A 26,310-nucleotide genomic window follows, 5' to 3' on the forward strand; every position below is an offset into this window, starting at 1 on the left:
TTACTAATGGTGGTTCATAGATCATGATTTTGCTGGTTCTTAAGGGCATTCTCATGTGAAAAAATTTTCACATCACCTTTTAGAATTTAAAATATCAAAATTTAAGGTACCAGCGCACTTATAAATGTGTGTAAAAGAGCTTGCGCTCTATTTCCTACAACAGGCTTGGAGCCATAACTTTTCATAGGACTCGTGTTTTGATTTCTCATTGGTGATAACCAGAAATGCCAAAACCAAATCCTGCCTGTGAGTGTGAAGGACACTTGAGCAGAGCTGGCGCAGGGTGTGGAGGGCTGGAGCCCCATGTGTGGGAGGGTGAAGTGGGCGCCTGCCGGGCTCCCTCCTCCCAGGCTGGATCTGCCCTGGGAACAGCCCCCAAGTGGGCAGCAATCCCCAGCTCCCTCCCAGCTTCCCAGCATGGGATGAGTCAGGGCCTTTCTGATCCATCTCTCTCCCGAATAGACATCCTTGGCCAAGTGCTGCCAAAATCCTGAAAGCCAAAGCCTACCAGTGCCCCATGTGGGGCTGGCCTCTGCAAAGGTATGGCCAGGCTGTGCTAAGTGAGGACAAGGTCAGCCCTCCCACCACGGTCAGCCCTCCTGCCATGGAAAAGCTGCAGGTTTTAGCCATAGGGACTGCTGCTCCCACAGACAGTGCCCAGGACCGGGGAACCTATAGGCTACTGGGGCTTGAGCAGAAGTTTAAGAGTATCTTCCCTGAGCAGCACCAAGAACAAGCAGCTGGGTATGGGATCCTTGCTTTTACACAGGGAGAATGGCTTCACGTTTGTTATGGTGTGTGACATCCAGACAGGCTTCCGCTCACAGTTCCAGCTGGCCACGTTAAGCACTTCCAAGGAACTTCTCATTTTCCTGTAGGTATTGTTTGTGTCCCACTACTCGCAGCCCGGCTGTCTGCTCCACCCATGCACAAAAGAGTCTCTCCCTTTGCTCGCTGCAAAGCAGAATTTCCAGGGCTACTTTTTAATGGGCCATCACTGATAACAGTGACAATTTGGCCAGATAAAGAATTGGGCCTTCCAAAAGTCTGTCTAAAATTGAAGTTATATGTTGGAGTGTGCCACTTTCTCTTGGAAAGGAATTTCAATAACTAAACTGTATTTATACAAATTAAGCTACCTTAATCTTGAAAATACAACGCGCTCCCTGTTGTTTCTACCCTTTTGCTTGGAACTCTACTCTATAGTGTGTACTCTTGCTCTTTCTTCCACCCTTAAGGTCTCTATCCCATTTCCCAAGACTTGAACAGACCCCTGTGGTACCCGCCCTAGTTCTGGCACCTCACCCTGCTCTCTGGCCATTTTGCAGTGTGAGGAAGGGGCTGTAGCAATTTAGGAACTGGAGCAAGCCGTTTCGCAGGAGATGCACGTAGTAAGTAAGGGGAACAAATGGGGATCATACTCACCCCCTGGGTTGCATTGCACAAGGAGAAAGTCTAAATTGAGGAATGAATGCAAGTGGATTTAAGGACTGTTTAGTAAAAGAGAAATAAATTGAAGCTATTTATGCCTCCTTTGAAGAGGCAAAAAGTCTCCTGCAAACAGCTGAGATATCTGACTGAGCTGGAAATGACTCATGTGGAAATGAGGAGTGGCACCTGTACAGCTGGAGTTGTGGTGAACAATTAGCACTGAGAACTCTGATCCAGGCAGGTTAATACACGTAATAAGGAAGTTCTGCATCACTGGAGCTGCTATAACCTGCATCTGGAGTAAGATGTTCCCAAGCATCCTTGGCCAAAAGCTAAGCCAAACATTGTATCCACAGTCTCCAAATGAAGGACACCCAGCCCTGCTGCCATGTAAAATGCTATTCAGGAGAAAGCCCTCCCTGCTACTTCCCTGTACCTTCCAGTTGCCTTATATTTCTTTCTTGCCTTAAGAGGATGCAGAAACGCCCACTGCTGCTCTTTGCACTGCTCCTGCTAAGTCATCTGTGCACCGATGAGGCTCCTTGAGTGGGCGACTGTCCATGGGGAACTCAATAGCGCTACAGCATCATATAACTCCACAGGGCAGCTCGCCCCACTGCCTGCTGCAGTGTAGAGCAAAGGACTTTCCTGTCTACCCGCTTGAGAAGCTGGCACGCCACCACATGGAGTGGGAGACGCTGAGAAACAGGCTGGGGAAATAGCAAAACCCACCACATCTATTTTACAAGAGTATGTGGGAAGGAATGTTGTCATCTCTCCATCGCCACTGGATATAAATTTCTATGTAAGGCAGTGAGTGTCTAAGGATTACTGGGAGAAAGAAATTCTGGTCAGTGTTACACCATGCGGTGCATAAAAGGATGGGGAAGGAACACTGTATAAACAGGGTCACAACAAACCTGCTGCTTTTGTAAGACTTTTGTGATAGCAGGCTATTGCCAAAATTAAACAGTGAACAAAGAAGGGCACTGGACTCTTGACACAGAAATGAAAGGTTCAGTTATACCTTTGGAGCAGATAAAGTCATGAGCCGTGACAAACGCTCAGCAGAGTTCCTGTGGTTTCTAAAGAAGCCTCTCTCCAGCACACCTCTTTTATTAAGGCTTGGAATAATGTCATTGTAGAACTGTATGACATACTTCCTTTCATTATTTTCCACTCTGTGTATTGTGCCACAGTCATTAAAACGCAGTTTTGAGGACTGAAACTTGTAAGTCATTCTTTGTTTATGAGATACAGAATGCAATGCTAATTATCATGCTAATTAGCCCTCACCAATGCATAGTGGTTGCTATATTGTATAAGCAATCCCCACATTTTTAGATATTAAAAAGTAGTGTTTCTGTCAGTATGCATTTCTCTAAACAAAATTAATGTGCAGATTATCATTGTGTATGATCCTATGTATCTACGTAGATATGTATGTATCTATGTACATATCTGTATGTATGTATACATGTATCTACACATACCATATTCGTCTCACATTATCATTCCGTTTTGCACACTTCATTATCTGAAAGTGATCTTTGCATACATCTATTGCGGTATCTCAGGTATTCTATAAAGTGCCACCTCAAGTGTCATTAGTGCTTTCTCATGTGATGTGATGTAAGAGGAATTGGTTTCTTTTTCATCAGAACGTGTTTATTTAAAAACACGTGGCTTTTCTACAATGTCAGACAATGCGTGGGCAAAAAAAGCTTCACATACAGTCAGGTTACATAAATACGTATTGTTTAACCTCAGAAAAAATGTATTAATGGAAACGCCCTGAAAGAAAACAAATAGAGGACCCAAAGCTCCCCAAAGCTTCTTACTCTGAAAATAACCTCCCGGGCGGGCATGAACGCGGCCCCATCTGCACAAGCTCTGGGGTGGTGGTGGATACGGCCACGTCCCGGAGCGCCCGTGAATCCCCACCGCACCAACCTCCTCCTTTCGGGGAAGGGCCGATGCTGCTTCTCCAGGCCCGCGGAGGCCGCAGCGGCCGCCGCAGCTGCCTCCAATGCCCCCCGTCTCACCGGGCCTCCGCCGGCCGCACCGGCCCCGGGCGGGGGCCGGTGGGTGCTCCCGGGGAGCGCCGGCCCCCACCGGGCGGCGGGGACGAGCCCCGCTGTGGTGAGGCCACCGCCTCCCGCCCGCCGCGGCAGGAGCAGGCGGCGGCAACGGCTGGTTGCCTCGGCAACGGCTCCCGGCGGGCACCACCGGCGGCGGCGGCGGCGGCGGTGAGGGGACGGTGGGCGCAGGCGGGGAGGCCGGGGGCGGGACAGTGCCCCCCCCAGAGGGGTGCTGAGGGGACACCGCCCCGCGGGAGGGGGTACAAGGGGACACTGCCCCGCTGGACCCCTCAGGAGCAGGAGCAGCAGGCAGGCGGGTGCAGGGGCCTTTGGCGAGGGTAGAGGGCCCGAAGCAGGGCCGGGGGTGAGGGCCGCTGTTGGGTGGCCTGCGCCTACACCCCTGCTCCTCGCCCGCCGCACCGGGGAGCGGGGAAGTGGGAAATTGCAGCTGCAAGCTTTACTCCATCCTCCTTGTGTATTCAGTTTTCTGCTGTTGAGGGATTTGATCTCTGTGCACCAAATGTGTGAATTCAGTGCTGCTCAAGTCATGAATATGTGTGCAAGATTTCAGTTGCATTAACTGTGTTAATCTCTGATGAGGCTGGGGTTTACTTGGCCTGGTACACTGTATTTTTTTCCAGGGAACAACCTGGGATGCCAGTAATGTTTCAGTTAGTGATCCAGAGAACACCAATATATGTTGACATATACTGTCTTTTTATACAGCATTAAAACAAAATGTTATCATCATCGCAGTCATCCTCATCTTTACGTAACTCTACTGCTCCTTTATTGGACTTCGATCTTCAGGTAGGGTTTCTTCTTCCTCATGCTACTGAGGCAAGTTCATTCTGTTCCTGTTAAGCTTGATTTTTTCATTCTATTTACTTTGTTAAGATTCAAAGCAGGTATTTCAAAACATACTTCTGAGCTACACATGGGAAGTAGGTGATATTTCAAAAAATGGGTAAGTGAGAGTGCTGGACATAAAAACAGTATACTGAAACTGTGGAAAAATTCTTATTTGTCTTTTTCTGCCAACATAGATAGGCTAGGATAAAAGAAGAAGTAATGAAAATAATTACATTCAAGAACTGAGTTTTGGTTATATAACCAAGAAAAAGCTATTGAGACCTGCACTGTGTTATACAAGTTGAGGTCTGCCAGGAAAAGCAGCCTGTGATAACCCAAGACACATAAATATATATTAAAAAAATAAAAAGACAGTAGATGTTTGGAGTGTAGTTATTTACCTTATGGCAACAGTTGGAAGCAGAGCCATCTACATTCTGATTCTGTGAGGAAGTGGTTTTTTTAGTTGGGAACTTCTCAATTTCTGTTACTCATTGTCTCAATTATGCTAAGGAGATACGGATGTAAGAATATAAACTCAGTCTGACAAATCCTTTTGATGGAGAAGCACCTGGCACAGGCTGAAAGCAGGAGAAATGGTCCTGGTGGGTGGAGAAGGCAAGACAATCCACTTCGGAAAAATGAGTAGTCAGTGGAGCACTGAGCAGAGTAAACAGATAACTTTGTGCTTGGCAAGGGCATCAGTCATGGTGGAGTGTGAGGGTAGAGGCAGGAGAGAGATATTTGGAGAAGGGGTGAGGGTGACGGCAGGCTGCTGGTGCTTGACAAGGAAGTGGAGGGAATGGGATGCGTTTAGGTAGTAGGCACTGATACTTGGCTCTGGGCTTGCCATGACACAGGCAGCATCATATTCCTGTGCAGCCCTGCCTGATGAGGAGCTCTCCAAACTGGGAAATGAGAAAAGCCATTGCTGCCTCCAAATTGGAAGAACTCTACTGTGAAACATAGTATCAGTGTCTGACCAGGACTTGGCCTCCACCTTCGCTGGAAGTAAACTGTTTACCTTGTAGATTAGGTGTGTTCTATGAGTGATCAGTTTGAGGGTACATCCTGTGATATCACAGGCTTTTACCCTTGCTGGAAGTCATAAATGAGACATTTCTTTGATCTTTAAAATTTCTCCTAAACGGTTCTCCTGAAGAGCTAACTTGTTTTATGTTGACATCCTTGAATTAGCAAGATCAGTGTCCTAACTGTGAGTGATGCTAAATGTTACATAATTGTGAACGCTATTTGAGGGAAAAACGTATGTGCCACGTGGAGACGCAGAAAAACTCTGTATAAAAAGGATTACCATAGAACTACAAAAGCCACCCAAGATGGAGAATATTTTACTGATCTAAGCAAAGAATCTGGCAGTCTAGATCACCAAGTATATGTAAGGCATAAACATGGAACCAACGCAAATGTACATTTCTTACATGAGTCTTAAACTAACATTTAGTCTTACCATCTTCTTTAACAGACATATTGGGAAGATTTTTCTGTTATGTCCCGTGCATAGCCCTGTTCTGCAAAGTTGGAGGGAATTTGGTGGGCTATGTATGTTAAAACTGGAGGTGGATCACAGTGAATTCCTGTTTGACAGTACTGTCGTATGGAACTCACACAGAAACCTGATGGAGTGAAGAATGTAGTATTCTTTTAAAACTAAATGTGATTTGTCATTGCTAACTGTCTTAGCTTTCTTTTGGACGTCATAAAGCTAACCTCTTGTTCTTGCAAGCTGTAAGAGATGTGTGTTTATTCTGAACTTTTTTTTTTTAATTTTAAAGATAATATTCTTGATTTTCAGGTTTTCTTAGACAATGCTAACTGTCTTACAGCATGAGGCTTTTTGTTGATTGTTAGAGAGAAAGTTCATGGAGAACAAACTGTGGGGAAGACAATTTCCTGAGAATAGAAAGATGGTATGAGTAATTTAGGTTTCCAGTCCCTTCTTAATTCTGGGAAGTCTTCTAAGCACTTGATTTTGTTAATAAATTACTGTGGGGTCACAAAACACCATTCCTGTGTATATATTAGTTTTTTGCTGATAGCAAATCTGACACCGTGTAATCAGGAAAGGATAGGGCTACTACTGAATACAATGTTTATAAGTTTGCTGTGCATGCAGAGGTGGAAACCTGGATGTAGAATTGGGGTCCATGAACTGGCTTTACAGTTAAACATGGGATCAAGATTACAGAACATTCTGAGGAATGAATACCGTACATTCAGAACATGCAGGCTAAGCTAAGATGATGCTTTGCAAGGAGTTGTAGTAAAACTTGTGATGCCAGAGTTTCCGCCTTGAGGCAGTGGGTTTATCCTCTCACTAGTGAAATTAAAATGTTTAGGATTTACAGTCTGAAAGTCCCACAGGTCTATTTGTTTTAAATGGAAACTTACCCCCCGCCCCCCAGATTCGGACATTTTACAATGAGAAGTTTAGTTGTCAATATTATAGGCACATAAATTCTTTTGGATTTCTAGTAAAAGTTAATGTAGGTTGATTTTTGTGTTCTCCCAGCCTATGCTTTCTGGTTCAGTCTTCAAATTCTCTTATCTAACTGAAGTTTCTGAAAGGTTTTAATACTTTAATCTTTAAAATATTACAAGTTGTAAAAATGCTTTTACTATTTGACTATGTGTTTAAATAACACTGAAGTATTTATGGTATTTAGAGTCCTTTTAACTAAAATAAAGAATGAAATTGGTGTACGGAATGACCCTACTTTGTTTTCTTCAGCTACGAATATCTGTGCACAAAATAAATCGAATCTTTAGGGTTTAAACTACCAACTCTAAGTAGCTTGTGAGTATGTGAGCTTTTATATTCATATGTACCAAATTTGAAAATGTAGCAAATTCAAAACCATTGAAAAAATTCTAAATTAATTATAATCGGAAGTAATTTTTTAACATTTCCTGCTTCTGTGTTGCAGTTAAACAGTAAAAACATTGACACTTTGATGCAGAAGTTAAGTGAAAATGAAACCCAAAATACTGTAAGTAAACTAAAATTTCTGTCTCTTTTTGTTCTATGCTGTATGTCTGAAAATGGCTACATCATGGGACATACAAGTTCAAGTGACAGTGGCAAAGTGGGTGCATTTGTGGTTTATCATCACAAAATGGAATCTCAGTTTTACAGCTGAAATGTTCATCAGTGTGCATTAATGTTGGATTGCTGTCTACAGACATTAAAATAATTTCTTTGTTATTTTTTTTCCATGAAGGATCTCAGGAGAAAGATAATTGAAAGGGAGAAACATGTTAAAGAACTTTCATCCAGGCTTCAACTTGAAAAAGTGAGTGACCAGTTCTGTTGGAATCAGTGTTTTCTCCCAATGTACTACATTCTTATTTACAAATTTTATATGTTGAGAAAAGCAATTATTTCAAAGATCTATGAAAAATAAAAAAAAAAGGAAAATCCTGAAAGATGTTTCCTACAGAAATATCCTAAAGCCATCAAGACTGTATCCAAACCTATTAAGGATACAAGTTGTCCTTAACACTAATGTCCCACAGTTCACGGAGGGTCATGCATCTAGACTAGTGGCTTTTGGCTTCTCATTTACAATTTGCAATAGTTCTGGAAAAAAATACTTAAAATTAAGTAATACAGAGTAAACTAAACAGATACTGTTCACAGTTAGCTTCCATGGCTCTTTGAGCCCAGTGAATAGGTAAAGGTAGTACTGACAGCATAGCTAATATCATCGAAGACTGACAAGACCTCATTCGTTCTCTGAACCAAAGGAAGGGGCTCAGTGTGGAAACCAACATAGGAAAAGAAGAATTGTCTGTTCTGTATAAGAAGTTACTATAAAAGTTTCAAAAGTTTCAAAATTTTTTTACTGCTAGTTTAGCCATCTGTGTTCCAGTACTTGTATACCTAAAGTGCACTTTACGTGTATGCAATGCAGCATGGTTCAGTGTTAGCGAGGAACAGAGTAGGCTCTGTTAAACCTTTAAGGGGACAATGGTGTACTTTTGATTTTTGTAACTCCTCGGAGTTTGTTGAGAGACATGGTTGTTCTTTAAGAATTCTTCTTTGCTTAACCAACAGAACATATCCCTTGGCTGCAGGATAAACTTAGCAAGCTAATTGTAATAGAGGAGCCTGTGGGGGTGCCCACTTTCACAGCTGGCATGTCCTTGTCTTTATATTGAAGTGAAGCAGCGTGTTTTCACAGAAGCATCTTTTGCTTGAGAGTAGAAATGCTGAACAGAAAAGCCTATAAAGATTCTGAAGACTACAATGTCAGCAAATATCAGCATTGATGGTATCTGTGCAGCATGCCGTGCCCTGACTGGAGATCTATATAATGTAGAACAATTTAGGGTGCCCAGCATCTGAAGGGATAAATGATTATCTATATACCCTTGTTCCTTCTTATGTTATCTCCGATAAATGGCATTTTCATCAATACCTGACTGAGTCTGAGTCTGCCTTTCTTACTGGTATCTATAATGAACATTTGCACAGGTGCATTAAATTGTCTAAACTCATAATATGACTTCTTTCTGCCTGCTTTCATGGTTTCTTATTTAGAATGAGCCAAAGGAATCAAGTTGCAATAAATTTCATAGAATCATCTGACCTAAGTTCTGGCGACATAAGTTGCCTTTTCCCTTGTGCCTTATGTATCCTCCCAAAATTAGAGTTTGAATTAAGTGTATCAATACATCTAATAGCAGGTGGTGATCTTTGGTATTTAATGAAGGTCAGGTCAGGTCTAATTAGTCCTGATTTAATTAGTTTAAATCATTAGTCCTAATTAGGCAGAGCTGATCAGTGTGGCTTAATTTTGGTCAACCTGGTAGCTAGATGCCTTTGCTCAGCCTGGATTTCTGAGTTCCTGCTTCCAGGCCTCGTTCTACTACTTAAAGAGTCAGATTAAATATGAGGCATCAATTATACATACATTCTTTCAAGTCTGTGATTGCGACATGAATAACATTAGTAACAAGTTACTGCTTGTGAATATACTTGTAGAGCATGTTTTATCTTTTCCAGCTTTTGAGAACATGCAAATGTCAGTTAGAAACTACGGCAAAGTAGAATGAATATAGATAGCATCATGCAGCCTGTCTCCATAGACCAATAGATTTGTGTTTATTTCTCTTTCTTAGGTCAATATACAGAAAGAAGGCCATCTGTCAAGATCAGTAAAGGCAGTACAAGCTCACCTGCAATATCAGATTCAAAGAAAAGAAGTGGAAAATGATGAATTAAAAGTGAAAATACAGGTCAACATATTTTTACTTGTGTTTCAATTTATTTGAAAAAAATTAACAAAGCCTTATTGTCGTCAGAGTTTAACTTAGATATGAGAGTTAAATCTTAAAGTTTCACTTGAAATCAAACTCTTAGTAAAAGAAAAATCCCAAACAGTAAAAATCATTAGCATTTATATTTTGCACAGTCTGCCTGACCACACAAGGGTTTGTTTTTTTTCATTTTCTCAACTTGTGCACGCTAGCAGTTCTGCTGAAGAGAAGCTAAGCAAGCATAGAAGCATTTGCACTGACCTAACCGTGCTATCTAAAAGATAGATATCGATCCTGAGGCAGTCTCCATGTAGTCAATAGAAAGAGATAGGCAGCTCCCCAGGATGAGTTTCTGTTGTAAGATAAGGGTGATGAATCACCACCTGTTTCTTTTTATTGACTGCGAAGGAATCAATAAACCTCTTAATACTGACTGGAAGAGAAACACTTAAGTCTAATGTCTAACTTTGTTTAAGGTAGGTGAAATTATTTACATTTTCTGTGAAAAAAGGCAAGAGGTAAATATGGGCATTTGCATCAGTTATTGGTGGGTGAACAAGGCAAGGAAGAGGTTGTGTCAGAGGCTGGAGCTGTGTGTGGCTTCGGATTTCAGTATTTGAAACTTGTCAAGAATGTAGGCATGAATGACCAAACATTGGCTAAAAAAGAATGTATTTCTAATTTCTGAACTTTTTCTAGTAGCGTATATCCCCTATTAATGGTCTCATTTGAAGTTGTCAAGGAACCTATAGCAACTCAGTTTCAAAAAAAGTCACGTATGTCTATAAATGCCTCATGTTTTCTTCTGAATAAATATTGCTTTCTTGTTCTAGCTAGTACAATTATAGAATTCCAACAACATTTTCATTAGATACAGTAACTTGATATGCAACTGTATTTTCATTCGATCTTTATTTAAAGGTTTTGTTTATTTGCTCTTCAAAAAGTGCTGAAGTTAGTTGCTACCTTAAATCCTGGTGATGATTTTGTTAATATCTGGACAAAAGCTTGCGAAAACTTAGCATTACCCTTATGAAATTAATTCTCAATTTAAATTTACCTCAGCAACCGAATAATGCCCAGAGCACTTATTCTTAGTGTGATTGTGACCTCCTGCGGTTATAAGTGGGGATAACAGTTATTTACTTATACCAACAGTTAAAGAAGTCCCTACCTAAACTCAGATTTTCTCTTTGCTCTGTTTATTGAAGGTGTTCTTCTGCTGTCCCTCCCCAAGTCACATCTTTGTTTATTAAATGCCCTATAAGCATGTATATATGAAAACTGCTTCCTCCATATTTGTGGGGTTTTGTCATTTCATTTTTTGAAGTAGTACTTTTCCTTTTTGGTGAGTCTCAGTACCTGAGACCATCTTTTACTTGGAAAACGACATACATCGAATAAGGCTGGCACATTAACATAGTCAGTAGGTAAATTGCATGTCGTTCTGGTGTTTATTCATGTAGAACATAATTAAGTGTCAGACTTAAACTTCAATGTAGGAAACATGCATTAGTCATTCTTACAATTAGGATATTTATCAGTGAGACAAATTTTACACTGCTAGCCTACTTACATTGCTGTAGTTTGACAGAATGATAATAACTGATATGAATGGAACTTGCACTTGTCTTTATGAAAGTAGTTGTCTACTGGTAGCTTGGTCAGGGTTTTGATAAGCTGTAGGACCTTAAAAATAATCACATCCGGGATTCTCCTTGAAGCAGAGTCCGGTATTGCTTTTATTGTATGTCATCGCATAGTGTTTTAATGTCTGGTCTCTTTTTCCTTTCATATTTAAATGACAGTGATATGTAGATGAAAAATACAAAAGTCATGAAGTTAGAGAAGTCAGCTTCCTGGATTGGATGGGATCAGTACACTCCCTTCATCAGACTGATATAAAAATCTAGTTAGTCAGAAATATTAACAGCAATAGAAAAGATAATATGATGACAGTTGTAGAACCCAGCTCTCATCTCAATGGCATTGTACACATTTGACAATACAATTACATGCATTAAAAATACATTTAATGCAAATGTATTATTTTTCCTGAGTGCTGCAAAATTAAGCACTCAGGACATTACAGTTGTTTGTTGTCCTTACAATGTGTGATTTACAGATGTGGTTTAAGCTTTATCACAGCCTGTTTTAATTACCTTTCAACAATTTTCTGCTGTAGGTAAGGCAGCACTTAATCTTTTCTTTTTGTATTTTCTGCTTCACTATCCATTGAACACGAAATATAACTTTCCATTAAAAAATAGTTTCTTCACTAAACAATTCTGTTTCAGTGGAGTGGGGCCATTGTATACATGGGAAAAAGTCAGAGATCTTGCAAGAAAATACTATATTGCCATCTAATTACAGACCATATTGTAATACATATATTCAAGAAAAGACCCTGGCCTTTTCTAGCCTCTGGACTTGAAAAAATCAAATGCAAGATCTTAAAAATCAAATCCAACATCTTAACTTTCATATTCAAATTTCATATGCAGTTATACTGATCTCCAGCCCTAGTTACGTGTATGATCACTATAGATTCAGAACACAGACTACTACTACATCAGTGAATATCACTAGTAGCATTGTTAAGGTGATATTCTTAGAAATATAATTTAGTGATGGTTTTTGTCAGAGTTAGGTTGATGGTTGAACTAGATGATCTGAAAGGTCCCTTCCAACCTAGGCAATTCTATGATTCTATGAAACCACTTTTATTTTCCATGTCATAAAAATGGGCCATGCCTTCTACATTGAAATTCTGCATTCATTTCCAATAGCACACAGTGATGGTTAGATTGCTCTCTTTCTCCCAACTCTTGCTTGCTTCTGCACCTCCTTCACCTCATCTCTTGATCATCTTAATAATGAGTTTCCCTTCATGTATTTTCTCTTGCCTGCTGCTGTACATACCTTGGTTAGCTCCTTGTATCAACCATAAAATTTGAGATACAAAGACATTACGGAAACAGATTATAAATATAATTGGTACTCCTGATTATTTTATGTCACAAAAATAACGTGACATGTAGAATGATCTGTAAGGTACAGAATTTGAAAACAGCTGATGTTTAATTATGCTGCAGACTCTAGAAAAGAAAATAGCAGAGTGGAAACTTCAAGTTGGTGAATGCAAGCACCAGATGCTAGCCTTAAGGGAAACAAGTGAGCAAAAGAAGACTGCTCTGAAAAAAGCAATCAGGTCCCAGAAACAAAGAGCTGACTGCTTTGAAGAAGCTGTGGAAAATTTAACCTCCAGAATAAGAGAACATGTGAGTGACTATGCTGTGAGCAATGTTGTGCTGTATTGCTTTAAATTGAACAACTGGGAGACTTTCCCCTGTGGAAAATAGGAAAAGTTGGTTGGTCATTCTGTGTTTGTGTCTCTCTAATTTTTTTGCACCTTGCTTAAGGAAAAGGTTGCTATAAGTGACATGCAAACTGTTACTACGTTCACTGCCTTTGTTCTGTTAAAATTTAGTGAATGTCTTAAGCCATGAGGTTGTACATTTCAAACTGTAATAAGTAAGACGGGTATGATCAGCTTTCAGTTACACCTCTCGTGATCTTCCCGTTAAATCTTTCTGGATTTACACTGAGTAACTCAAAAGCACAGTGTATTAACTGAGAATCCATGACTGGAGTTCAAAGTCTTTGTTTTTTTTTTTTACCAATGTATGACATCTCATGTGGATACTTAGCTTTCTGTTTCTAAGGTGCTTGCTCTGAAACTTCAAAATCCAAGTACAGAACTTCCTTAGTCCAAATTACTCCTTAGATTCTTGCCCTGCATATCCCTACAGTGTGTAATTGTTCAAAAAGGCCAGATGGATCAGAACTGTGCTGAGATCTTCACTGCCTTATTTAGATGTCCTAATAGGAGCATGTTTTCAATGCTCATAGATGTGTTGCCATCGTTTTGGATATGTCAGTATTTAAGATATATTTTTCCAGTTAGTATACCACGAGATGGTATATAATGCTTTTTGTTTTCTTTGATCTTTGTGAGAAGACAGTAGTGGATCTTTAAGTACATTTATCAGTACAGAGGGATGGCAACTAACTCCTGAACTTTTCATGTTTTGTAGTCGCACTGTTGTTTTCTTTCCCCATTGAAGACCTGGTGGACTTTCAAGATAGCATGTATTGCTTAGTTATCCATACTTCTTTGAGAGAATTTACCTAGCTTTGCATTTCTTACTTATTATTTTTTAATTCTTAAAGTGTTTTGGCAGAATTTTATTTTTTGTAATTTATTTTTAGTAGAGATGTATTGGAGACAAATATTTTTGTTGTAAGAAAATATTTTCATATTAAATTTTGAAATATTGTTGTATTCTATTGTTGATATACAGTGCCAGTGTTTTACTGTGTCTCTGCCTTGAAAGTAAGTCTTGACTTAGACTTTACTTTTTTAAAATGTGTGTAGGTTTGTTTATTTTCTTTTGAGACAAGACAAAATTTACATTGTTTTGTACTAGGGAGATCCAATAAAGCCATCTTATATTAAATAGCTCTTGTGTTTAGAAAAATTTGTAGAACTAGATGGCATTCTTCAGTGACATTCTTTTGTTACATAATTCATAATTCCTGTATTCTCTAGGAATTCAAACTGTCTGAGATACTGTCAGCTTCTGATGTCTGGAAAAGCCAGCATGGTAGAATGGTTGAAGGAAAGACAACGTTAGAAACTCAAGTAGAAGATCTTAAGAAGTAAGTTAAACTGTTGATCTGATTTTTTGTTTCTGTAGTCAGACAGTGTTGATATTTAGTAGTGTAGTACTCAGTGTTGACAATGTAAACAATTTTAGGTATTTTTTTAAATTATTTTAAATTTTTTTTAAATTTTAAAATTATTTTTAAAAATTCTGAGCAGAATTTAGAAGTTGGAGACTAGAACAAATTTAAGATTTTTAGCCTTCTTTCTGCTGCATTTCACAACTTTTTTTAAAACTTCGTTCCCCCGTATAAGTAAGGAACATATTCTTTCCCCTGCATACTTCTGATTAGCCTGAACTTGCTAGTAGCTACTATGGTGCTTCCTCAAAACCACTTATCTAGTAACTGCTTCAACAGCTTGAGTGTTAACCCTTGCGTCTGCTGCAGTACAGAAGAGGGTTCTTGGGCTTCTAGTTTCTACTTGAGACTAATGATGGCAAAATTATTTCAGTTCTACTAATGTCTCGCCCCACTGGAGGATAGTGAAGGGTTCCTCTCAGATGCATGTTTGAACAGTTTATTCTTGTAAGGAAACACAACACAAAATTGTCCAACGTTATTCAAACTACGCAGTCAAATCTTAATTTACATGAAGGATATGTCATTTTCTTTAGCAGACAATGACAATATCCTTTTACCTTTTCTGTCGGTAATTCAAATAAACAAAAGAAAGTTGTAGATGCCTTTATGCTAGGTCTAAGGCAGAATGTTTACCAAGAACTTGATTTGTATTCAAATATGTAACATCTCAAATTAAATTGGCTTGACTCTTTTGTTTTTGTTTCAGAAAATCTGATATTTCTGAAAATATTTTCAACATATTTTAAATTTAACAGGAGTGCAGGTACATGACATCAGTCCAGAAATTTGTCTAGCCTTCTATTAATGCAGTGTATATGAGGAGGCACCTAGGAAAGAATAAGAAAAGGGAAACATCTGTGATACTTCCCTTAAGTATTCATTCTGCTTCCAGTTGTTGTTTGCTGTTTTTATTTTAGATGAAAATATAAGTCTTTGCTTGAAACATGCCATTCTAGGAAGACTTGTCCTGCTAGTCAGTGTATGACTTACTAAACAGCAAAACAAATTTCATTGTTTAACTTCATTAACATGAAAAGAAAATGGTGAGGCAAAGCACAATTTGTTGCTTTTAATAATGGAGAGTACCATTCCTAAACTAGCTATGGAATATTTTTATTAGGACATTATCTTATAGACCCTATAAATTTAATATCATTCCATTTTGTACAGGATGTGTATACATAGTTGTCTTAGAAGTATGCTTGGTTGTTCTAGGTAATAGGTAATGAATTTATTTATAAATGAGCTAGGACCATTTCCTTGATAGACCACTCTTCTGGACAGTTTTTTATTTCAATAGATACTCCTTTCTTGGGATGCTTAAATGCATTCTCCCCCCCTCCCTTTTTTAAAATAAAATAAGAACAATGAAGGAGTATGAGTTAAGTTACAATTTAATTTGCATAGTGAGAGTTTTGGAAGCACTGTATATTATGCAGAAGTTCTTGCCTATCTAACAAGGCAGATCACAAGCCTTTTGGAAGACCTGAAAAAAAAGGAGGAACAGAGAAGAAACTCAGATGAGGAAATTCTTGGAAAGCTAAATTCTGTTAACTCTGAAAATGAAAAGATTTACCTTGAAAATGAAAAATTAAAGGTGAGATCATTATAAATCACTGTTGAATGGCTCTGTGTTTCTGATACATTAATGAAGTAACCACATTAATGCCCTTTGGGCTTTTTGTCTACAGATCCCAAACCTGTAGAATAAATTTTGTCATCCATTTTTTACAGTAAGTGAAAATGAGACATTAAAAATTTATCAGTGGAAATCTATGGCAAAGCTAGGAACAGGGTTGTCTAATCATCTGATTAACCAGGATGCCATTTATTTTACTGTCGGTAGCTACAAAATTGCTTAACTAGAAAATGTTCTTGTATGTTTATAAAACTTTCTTTCAAATTAAAGAACTGAGTTTAGCTCAGTTATTAATTTCAAGTTTTAAAAGATTTACAGGTTTTGCATTGTATTTATCCTCCAAAATAAATCTTCTCATGAGCTGACGAACTGTGGGCTATCATTTTTGTTTGACAGGATAAATAATTGTGTCACTCTTTTTAATGGCTGCAGGTCACTTGATATTAATATCACATTGTAGATTATGTTATTTTAATAACACTCTTACAATTTTTATATTTTCCATATTTTAATCAAGGCTTACCTTGCTACATTGGAAAACAGTGCTGTTTCTCTTGAAAATGAGCTGCTAAATCTGCAAGAAAAGGCAAAAATGCAGGAAAACCTTGTTGAACAGTACAAAAATCAGGTGACTAGCATAATTGAAATGTTGAAGTATGGTTTTTAAATTTGTAAGCAGTTTTGAGGAAATGATAAAGGTTTTGTTTGTAATAAAACATATTTGTTGTCACGGTGATTGTAATACTGTTGTAACATTGAGGATGATAGAAGAGAGTACCATTACAAACCATAACCAAGAACAGTCTCCACACTGTTACTTGCACACATAAACCTTACTGGATTGTGTGAAGCCCAGTTGAAGCTCATTGAAGCAAAAAGAGCTAACTACATACTTGCTTAGAAAAGATTTGCTTCCTAAAAAGGAAGTTGTCAATCCAGTAAGCTATATTTTAAAAGTAAACTTTGAGTCTGATGTCTTTAGTGGACGCATCCAATGATATTTTACCTCTCCAGTTATCTTCATTTCCACATTCCTAAGAACAGTAAACAAGCATTCAAGTACTATTGTAAGAGTCTTTTTATTTACATAGGTAGCTCCACATTGAAACTACAGGCAAAACATATAAATCAGACTTAAAATGGGCTTTTTATCAATTCCTTTTTTTGTATTTGGCTTTATTCACGAACAAGACATTTTTGAACATTGATTCAAAGTTGCATATATTTCTGCTATAATATAGGCACCATTTCACTGACAGTCTTTATTTATCTCTTTTTAAAATCATTTACAAGAGAAAAGATGTGATACAAAATCTAAATACAACCATTGTGCCTTGTCTCTGGAATGCATAGCGACAATTAATGTTGCCAGCTTTAGTATGGGAGATGTAGTTCCAGGGAGCAGCTATGCTTAAGCAGTGAGTGGGATGAAATTCCCTAGCTCATACCTCTGGTGAGCCCAGATGGGAAATGTCAGTGATATTTGTTATTTGGGGAGAGAGAATTGAGTCATAGTGGCTGCTTCTCTAGCTCCTTCTCTGTTGTTTAAAACAAAATGTTGATATCGGAGTGCTTTTACTGGGTTACCTTTTATAGTTGCTGTGGTGAGTAAGATAATGAAAATAAATAACTTCATATAATGATAAATATTGAAATTCTATTTTTTAGAAATCAAAGATGTTCCTTTGTGCTTCATTCTAATGATTCTATCTTTTCTACATTTAAAAGAAACACCTTGCAAATCTGTGTAAAAATATATGTTGTCTTAGGTACAAAAATTGCAAACAGCAATAGAAGAATTGAAATCCAGATGTGGAACAGTCTTAAATGAAAACAAAAGAGTAACAGAAAACAAATGCTTAGGAGTAGATAAAGTAAGTTTTGCAGTAATAAAGCATGTTTCCAAACAATTCTGTAGGACATTGATCTTTCCTACATTATTGTGATCCACTTATTAGAAGTCACAAGGTATTGGCTCTTTTTTTTTTCTTCTTCTGTGTATAAAATTGTTTTAAAATTCACTGAATGTTTTACTAACTCTTACTTGTGAGCTGGTGGTGTTTTGGATACTACACAATTGCAAACAGTTGAGAAAAGGTTCCTAAAGTAATGACTAAGGAGTTGGGCTGCTATTTTAGAATCAAGAATTCATTTTTCGCTTTTAAATGTGATTTTGTTGTTGATGATTTTAAAACTAGATCTCTTAACAGAACAGCTGTGAAAGTTGCGTAGGGAAGCAAACCCACTGTAAGACTGCTTTGTTTTAACTAGCAGTTAAAACAGAGAATCCATACAGATAAGAGTTTTAAGTTTTTCAGCAGATGGATCTGAATACTGGAATACAGTTAACACACTCTTAAACATCAGAAAACAATACAAAATTGGTAGGAAATCACTTCCCTCAGCTCAGCAAAATACGTGTTATTTTAAGCGATAAAGCTGAGGCAGGGATAGGTTTTGCATTGCCTGCAATGTTCTGTTTTAGAGAACAGAATTAGTCACAGAGAAGCATCTTAGGTGTTAATTTTATTCCATACTAACTTTATTTTTCCATGATTGAGTTGTAGAATGGAGAATAATATTTTCTTAGCCTATAACTAATATTTGCACAGCATTGTATGTGACTTCAGATTGCATTAGGTGTTGTCCTCTTTTCAAATACTGCACTAGTTGTAAGGTCAAAATTTTTTTCTATAAGATGCTTAGTGTGTCTGTATGCCATCTCCTAAAATATATTGCAGTAAAAATAAAATCAAAATATGGGTATTGCATGATGAACTCTTAACGCTTGCATAATTTTGTGAATTGTTATTGTGAATGTTACTGAGTCATTTAATGAAATGTAGTCAGAGATGGAAATTTTTCCAATGGTGAACTTGTAACTTTGTCAGTATTTCATAAAATAGGTGATATTATGCAACTTGTGTAGAATTTCAGATTTATTACTTACATGGAAAGCAATTAACTATTACAACAATTAATTTATGGTTTTACACTTACATTTTTTTCCTGTGATGCTACTGTGCAGGTGAGGGACAAAACGGAGGCTGAGTTAAAGGAGTTTGAACATGTTTGTGACTTGCTGAAAGCAGCTGAGGAACAGCAGCAAGGATATCAGGAAAAGCTCGTGTCCTGGGAAAGAATCCACGCACAGAAATGCAAAACCCTTAAGGAGATACAGGTTCAGGTGCTTAGAACATGCTGATTTTTAAAGATAAATGAGAAAATTATGTGGAAGAAAGTCTGTGGAACATTTTTTTCCTATTAGCATGTGTGATAGTTGTGCGGTTTCCTTTGTTACTTGCTTCATAAATCAAAAGCTTCTTCTGTAGAAATAGCATAATGCGAGTAAAACTATTGCCAACTATATTTACGTGAATTCAGTATGTGACAAGATTGGTTACTTTTAGATTCTGTCTTTTAAGTGAATATATTCTTGATCCTTTTGAATACTTATGTCCTGAGAAGTGTTGCAGAATTCTTCCCTGGAAATAAATGTGCAAGTTCAGTTATTATCTAGTGGAATAATTTAATTCCACATTAGTTTTGTTTTTAATGAATAATTTATAAACCAGACAATATTTGCTCAGATAAATATTCATAAATTATATTGTTGATGATGTAGAACTTTAACATTTTAATGATGACATTGTGTTGGTTGATAAAATAGTTTTAAAAATATGCTTTAATAGTATAATTTCTATTTTTAGCCGTATTTTAGCACTACTGCTTGTATTTTCTCTTAGGCCTGAATATGGTAATTCCTCAGCTGGTTTTTTTTCTGTGACATCAATTTCAATGCCAGGGCTAAGTTTGGGGTTTTTTGTTGTTCTCTTTTCTCTCTTTCTTTTGATGTGCTTTTGAGTTAGAAGAGAATACTCTGCTAGCACAAATGACAAAGGTGTTCGAATCAGTAGGGTCAGAAAGGGGCTTAATCTTCCTGTGTCAGTGAGAAAACTTCATCTGAAACATAGTGAGTCTCTGTGTCCCTATAGACTTTGTATGCCTTTCAAAAAAAACAGGCCTTGATTTTTTTTAAATTTCTTGTCAAGATGATCTTTATAGTATCAAATTTTGTTCCTGAGTGTATAATTTTAAATACTCCTTACAGGAATGCTCATAAATCCATCTTTGTTTGGCAAAGTACTTAAGCAACAATTAATTCTGAGGTGCATATATAAAATGATGTATGTAATTTTAATCTAACTACATATTTTCCTGAATAAATGCAAAAAAATTCTTTAAGTATAGTGAAGTATTTGTGAATATAATCACTAGTCTTGTGGAACAGCAGTTAAATGTGAGCATTAAATCTTGGTGATGCCCTTGAGAGATTCTAATACTTGATCTTGTGACCAGAATTTAGAAAAATTCCTTTTGAAGTAACTGGACACGTGCAGAAACCCTCTTCGGGGTTCAGCTGGACCAGGACATCAGTTTACTACGCCTTTGCTGGAGGTTTCTGCTACTACCAGGCTGCTGGCTGAGCAGCCTGTAATTCACTTAAACAAAATTAGCCAGACTAGCTCAAATTACTGGACCGAACTGTTTGAGGTAATCCAGTGAATGATGGAGGTTGCCCCTTAAATAAGGGTGCCAGCAGGCTGGTGATGTGGCTGTTTATTGCTAATCTAGTGTTGATGGATGGCAGCAAGAGCAATAATCTTATCACTACTGTTATGAGATTTAAAAGAAAACATGTAAAAGTTTGTCAGTCTGGATGCTGGGCAGGGGAAGACAGTTTGGCTTCCTGCTTTCTTCAGCATCTGCTACTGATACACCTTTTTATGAACTTGATTGTCTTTTTTGATATTCACTACTTTCTGAAATTCTTTGCCAGTGCTACACTGTTCTTGTGTGATAACTATATATATGCGGTATTATTTCTATGCTTCCTGTGACAATAATGTGAGGGAACTTATTTTTGCTGGAATCTAAAGCTTAAGAGTCAAAGTTCACAAGGAGGTAAAACCGGCCAACTCCTAATACACAAGGCTGCATGAGCAGCATATGGGTTTCGTTAGGACTTCACTTTGTTATGTAGCAGGTTTTCAGCCTTAAAGTGTTCACACAAAGTTTTAGTCTGCTACTTTGGCTGTATCTTATTTGTTTTAAATACAAGATAATGTTTACTTGAATATAATGTAGTGTTTACCTGAAATTACAGTTAAATTGTTTGATTGGATTTTAATAGGCAAGCTGACTTTACACTGTAATATCCTGTATATAGGCCTCTTCAACTAGAAACGAATTGTCATTTTCACATGAGGAAGACAGTGTAATTTCCATGGGCAGTCATTCCTTAGAAGAAGAAAACTGTAACATTCGGAAGAAATATGAAGATCTTAAAAGGTAACTTTTTAAAAATCTGACTGCAGTTGTTTCCTACACTTTTCTGCTATAGTGAATTATAATGTATTAATTTGTTTTGCATAAAGGCAATTAGAAAAGATGGAATTTCAAAATGAAGAACTTGCTTGTCAGCTCAAAAAAGAAGACGAGAATCTTCAGTGCAGTAAATTCCAGCTTGAAGAGAAAATTGCAGAATATAATGGATTAAGCAGACAACTGGAATCTGCTTTGGAAGAAGGGAGAAAAATGGTATTGATGATTTAATACATCTGTTAATCTTGTGTGCCATTTTGTATTTAAAAATAGTTTTAAAAACAAATGTGCTGGAGAAGAAAAGATGGGACAAGATTATTTTGCATGTAGGGAGTAAACTAAAAAGTTACTGGGAATTTCTGCATGTTTAAACATGGATTGCACAATTCATCTTCTTTGTGGAATTTGGATGCTATTGAAATTAATAACAAAGTTCAGTGGACCAACATTTCACTATCATTTTTTTGGTGACAAATCAAGTTGCTTTAACCACCTAATATTAAATCCCACACACGTGGTAAAATGTTTCTGAAAAAAAACCCTTAATCTTGCCTTTTTCTTATTTTTTTTGTAATAGGCAGCCCAGAAGAACTTTGGTGTTGAAATCTTTCTCATTTTAGAGGAAGGCTTTGCACGCTTTTAATATTAAGCAGAGATGTGTCATTTACAGAAAGGATGCAAACAGTAAATCAAATGGAATAGGAAATGTAGGCGATTAGATTACAGTGAATTATATTGGTTTAATCAGAAAATATGTATGAAGCTGTAATTTCTGTCTCAGATTAATCATGTTGAGATAAACTATATGAATTTTCACAATACTGTGTGAGGATATTGATTTGGTTTTGAAAAAATAACACATTTGTCTTAACTTACAAATGAGTTACAAAAGTGTCTCCCTGCCAATAATATTACATTTTTTTCCAAATTGAAACTTCTTTCAAATTTAGCCATAATATTTACCAGGTTTGTTTAATTTCTGTGCATGGGAAATTAATAAAGTATTGATGATGGAATAGGAAATAGAGCTATTAATGCCAAGGTATAAGAAAATAATTCAGTTTGGGCTTTAAGTGAAAGTAAATAAACATCATTTCTCTCTCATTACTATTATAGATAGCTGAAGAACTGGAAAAAATGTCATACAAAGAGCAAGCCCTTCAGACAAAAATGTTAGTTCTTGAAACTGAAGTGAGAGAGGGGCAAGAAGAGAAAAAACAACTTCTCTGCATATTTCACCGTGTGAGTAAATAATGCTGCTTATGACTTAAGAAATTACTTACCATATCACTGTTTACAGTAAAAGTTCCTTTTACTGAAAAACACACTACTAATAGCACTGATACACACTTTCGGGAACAGCAAAATAATTCAACTTGACAATACACTTTGTATATTGACATTTCTAATAGACTTAACATGCCCAGTCTATCTAAATCACTAGAACTTTATTGAGTTTGTATCTCTTACTCAATCCAGTTTTCCCAGCAAGGCAAAAATCAAGCAATATGTATGAAGTTGTAATTTCCCTTTCAGATTAATCATGTTCAGTAAACATACCTGGATTTGAATAAATGCATCACAGTTCCATGTAGAGGGTTTGGTTTTTTTTCCCTGAGTTGATCACAAGAATCTGATCATACCGGAATTTCTGAAAAGCTTTCAGTTTATATACAGATGTTGCACATAAACGTAGTTAGTAACAAAAGAGAGATTCTGATTTTTCAAAGTGTCAAGCCTTTAAATGCCCAGGCTTTGATACGTTGATACTTACCTATCCAGCAAAGCCACAGTCTAAGAAGGTATTTTGGATGAGTAATATTTTCTGAAAACAAACAAACAAAAGAAGTCTGATTTATTGTTTTATCTAATCCAGAAAATTTCAGCACATTCGCTATTAATAAAATGTGAGACATAGCTGAATTCCTTAGACTAGTGATGGCAAATCATTTTCTATAATCAAAGTTTTGATACAGTTAGAGATTTGTCCTGTGATCAGTAATAATAAGCTACAAAGCTATTTAAAATAAATATAAAGACACTAAAAAGGTTTACTATCACTCTCCTAGACTTTCAAAAACAATATTCCATATCCTGACTTGAAGCATTCAAGATTAAAATCAAGCCAACCTAAATGCAAACTCTTTTCAAGATTTAAATACGACATCTGAGATATGGTTCTGAATACAGTATACTTTAATAAGTAAAATAGAAAAAAAAGAAAATTTTCTTTGAACCTTACAGTTAAAATATAAATGTGAAAGATATATATGTCTGAGAGAACTGTTCTAAATTAGTTAATTGCTTTTTATTCCAAATAAATTTACATATAACTGAGAATGCATTATGGAAAATGATAAAATGGTCTTATTCCTGTTGCTGTAGTGAAACTGGAAACAAAATAGGACTGTGAAGGTAACTTTATCCAGTTATTCATTCTAACCTGATTACATTTTTCTAAGGCTGGATTTAAATCTGATGACTATAATTCCATTTTTTAGAAACTGAATTTATTTTAGCAAACTAGCATCTCAAATCTGTAATAGACATAAAAGGAAATACCTGAATATCTGTGGTATTTATGTAACAAATGATCTATGGTGTGCATCAGGTATGGAACTAATGAGTAGGTAATATTGCTATTAATCATCGTTTTTATGTAAGGAACTATAGGCGGCAAAAATCATGTTGCATCAGAGATCAATAACAGATGTTTCCTTGACAGATCAACATGAGAGAGAGTGTTAAGACCATAATAGATTTAAGATGTTAGAAATCTTTCATGATAAAAATTCAGAAGGTTAGTTTTTACATTCCCAGGACTTTTTCTGGATTATAAGCCTATTCAGACATGTTCAGTTTGGTCCTGACTGAGCATAAATAAAGCTTTGATATTTTGAGGCCTTTTTGGGAACCTTCAGTTTTGTGCAGTCTCTGAAAACTTTCACAGGTAAATAAGACAACTAGTACCTAATTTTTATAAGCCTTACATTATGATTTTTATTGATTTGTATTTTATTTCTAAGCTGCATTGCATTTCTCCTTTTCCTTAGAATGAAAAGCACCATGAAGTATGCTTGAAAGAGCTGGAGAACAGCCTGCAGAAGTCAGAGAACAAGAACCAGAGCATCCAGAATTATGTGCGGTTTTTGAAAGCTTCATACGTAACAATGTTTGGCTGAATTCTTTAGTTTAGTTTATTTAACAATAAAGAAACTTTTCAATGTTTGTCTCTAAGTCTTGTTGGAGGCAAGGCTGTTGAGACCTTATAGTATCTTGCAGGATTGAGCACTATAATGTTAGTTCTTCCCTAGGAAAACTTCCGTTGTGGGCAGGGAAAAGCAGGTCAGTCATTATGTTATATCCTACTGGCTGGTCACATATGGGAAATTTGCCTGGTATTACTGATATAAATAATTGTATTATTCATGGGTCAGAAGTGAAAAGGCAGGCTGCATGACAGTGGTGACAGGTGTGTAAGTGTGGCGCATGCATACAAAGTTGTAAGTTGGACTGTGAATTTCACATGTGCTGTAAAATCTTACGTGCGTCCTTTTAGTCCATGGAAAACGCAGACGATCACAGATTACCTTTCAGTTCACATCAGGTAAGAAAACACCTGTGGACTGGTTGCACAGTAATTTGCGCATTTTAATTATTAATAATTATATAATATTTATTAGTCATTATACTTCTGTTACTGTAGAAATCTAATTGCCCAAGATAATGACATCTATCCTATTAGGACAGGCAAAAATTTAGAGAGCATTAGGTTCCATTCCTTTCTTTTCCCTATAGCTTAGCACCAAACTACCATGCTGCATGGAATAGTTGCTGCCACAAGGCTGTCCCATCCAGCCTTTTTTCCCTATGTCCCATTATGATCAGAAGTATACTATAGAAATACTTTACAAATATAAGTAGGGAAGTGTTTTAGATACATCTACAGTTTAATTTCTGAATATGTTGATACACCCTTTCACGGTGACGCAGCTGCAGTAAGGTATTTAAGTATTTGTGTTTGAGTACAAGACTGCTGTTCACTGACTGACTTATGCCTCAGGTTAAACACATGTAAATATTCAGCTGACGCAGGGCTAATACAAAAATCAAGTCTGATGAGAAAGTAACTGTTTTTATGCTGTATAAATGCTGTGATATGCTTTTTGAAAAGTAGTACATTCAGATAAATATATGTAATTTAGAATGTGTATTTTAGTAATATATATTTTTTGACTGAAAACATAAGTTAATTCATCCACAGACAATACCTGCTTGTTAAACATATTATTTTATTGTTAGTTATTTATGATATGTAGAATGTCGATGTTTTCTTTTTTTTGCAAATGCTTATTCATCCTAACAAATACTGGTAAGTGCTAATGATCTGCTTGTGTGCACTTTTTAAAAATAAAATTATCATTTATTACATATGACATGCTAGTAGCAAATATTTCTGTTAAATTTCAGGGGGTTTTGCATTACACACACATACTTACAACCATATTTGTATTCATTTAGTTCTGCTTGTGCTACTTATAAAATATAAAAACCTTTTTGAAAGTCATCATCTATGAAGGAAAGATTTCAGAAATAAAGAGTTGAATCCAGTCCATGACTGGTTTTTAAAAAGTCATTATGGAAAATTTTACTCTTTTCATTGATAAATGATACAAAGATGTACGGTAACTTGATCTCAGCCTATCTTTTGCTATCCAGCAAATTAGATGTCCCGTCCCATCCCCCTCCTTTTTTTTTTCTTCCTGTCATTTGCAAGGAATAGATCTGGAATTATTAAAGTTGCTGACAGCTTCAGGTACTTCTTTACCT

General features: G+C 36.8%; 1 protein-coding gene across 2 annotated transcripts; it reads left to right on the forward strand.

Annotated features, from left to right (window-relative positions):
• Positions 1-4,237: 4,237 nt before the first annotated feature.
• Positions 4,238-26,008, forward strand: ODF2L (outer dense fiber of sperm tails 2 like). 2 transcript variants are annotated; one of them, XM_054212654.1, is made up of 14 exons: positions 4,238-4,322; positions 7,313-7,375; positions 7,607-7,678; positions 9,510-9,626; positions 12,743-12,928; positions 14,260-14,369; positions 15,918-16,053; positions 16,613-16,723; positions 17,865-17,969; positions 19,124-19,282; positions 21,326-21,447; positions 21,534-21,696; positions 22,597-22,722; positions 24,534-26,008. In XM_054212654.1, the coding sequence occupies exons 1-14, from the start codon at positions 4,251-4,253 to the stop codon at positions 24,660-24,662; spliced, it is 1,671 nt and encodes a 556-aa protein (XP_054068629.1). In that variant the 5' UTR covers positions 4,238-4,250; the 3' UTR covers positions 24,663-26,008. The 2 variants fall into 2 exon arrangements, with proteins under 2 accessions (XP_054068629.1, XP_054068630.1); XM_054212655.1 differs by lacking the exon at positions 17,865-17,969.
• Positions 26,009-26,310: the final 302 nt, after the last annotated feature.

This window comes from Rissa tridactyla, chromosome 8 (assembly GCF_028500815.1).
Source record: "Rissa tridactyla isolate bRisTri1 chromosome 8, bRisTri1.patW.cur.20221130, whole genome shotgun sequence".
Taxonomy (NCBI): Eukaryota; Metazoa; Chordata; class Aves; order Charadriiformes; family Laridae; genus Rissa; species Rissa tridactyla.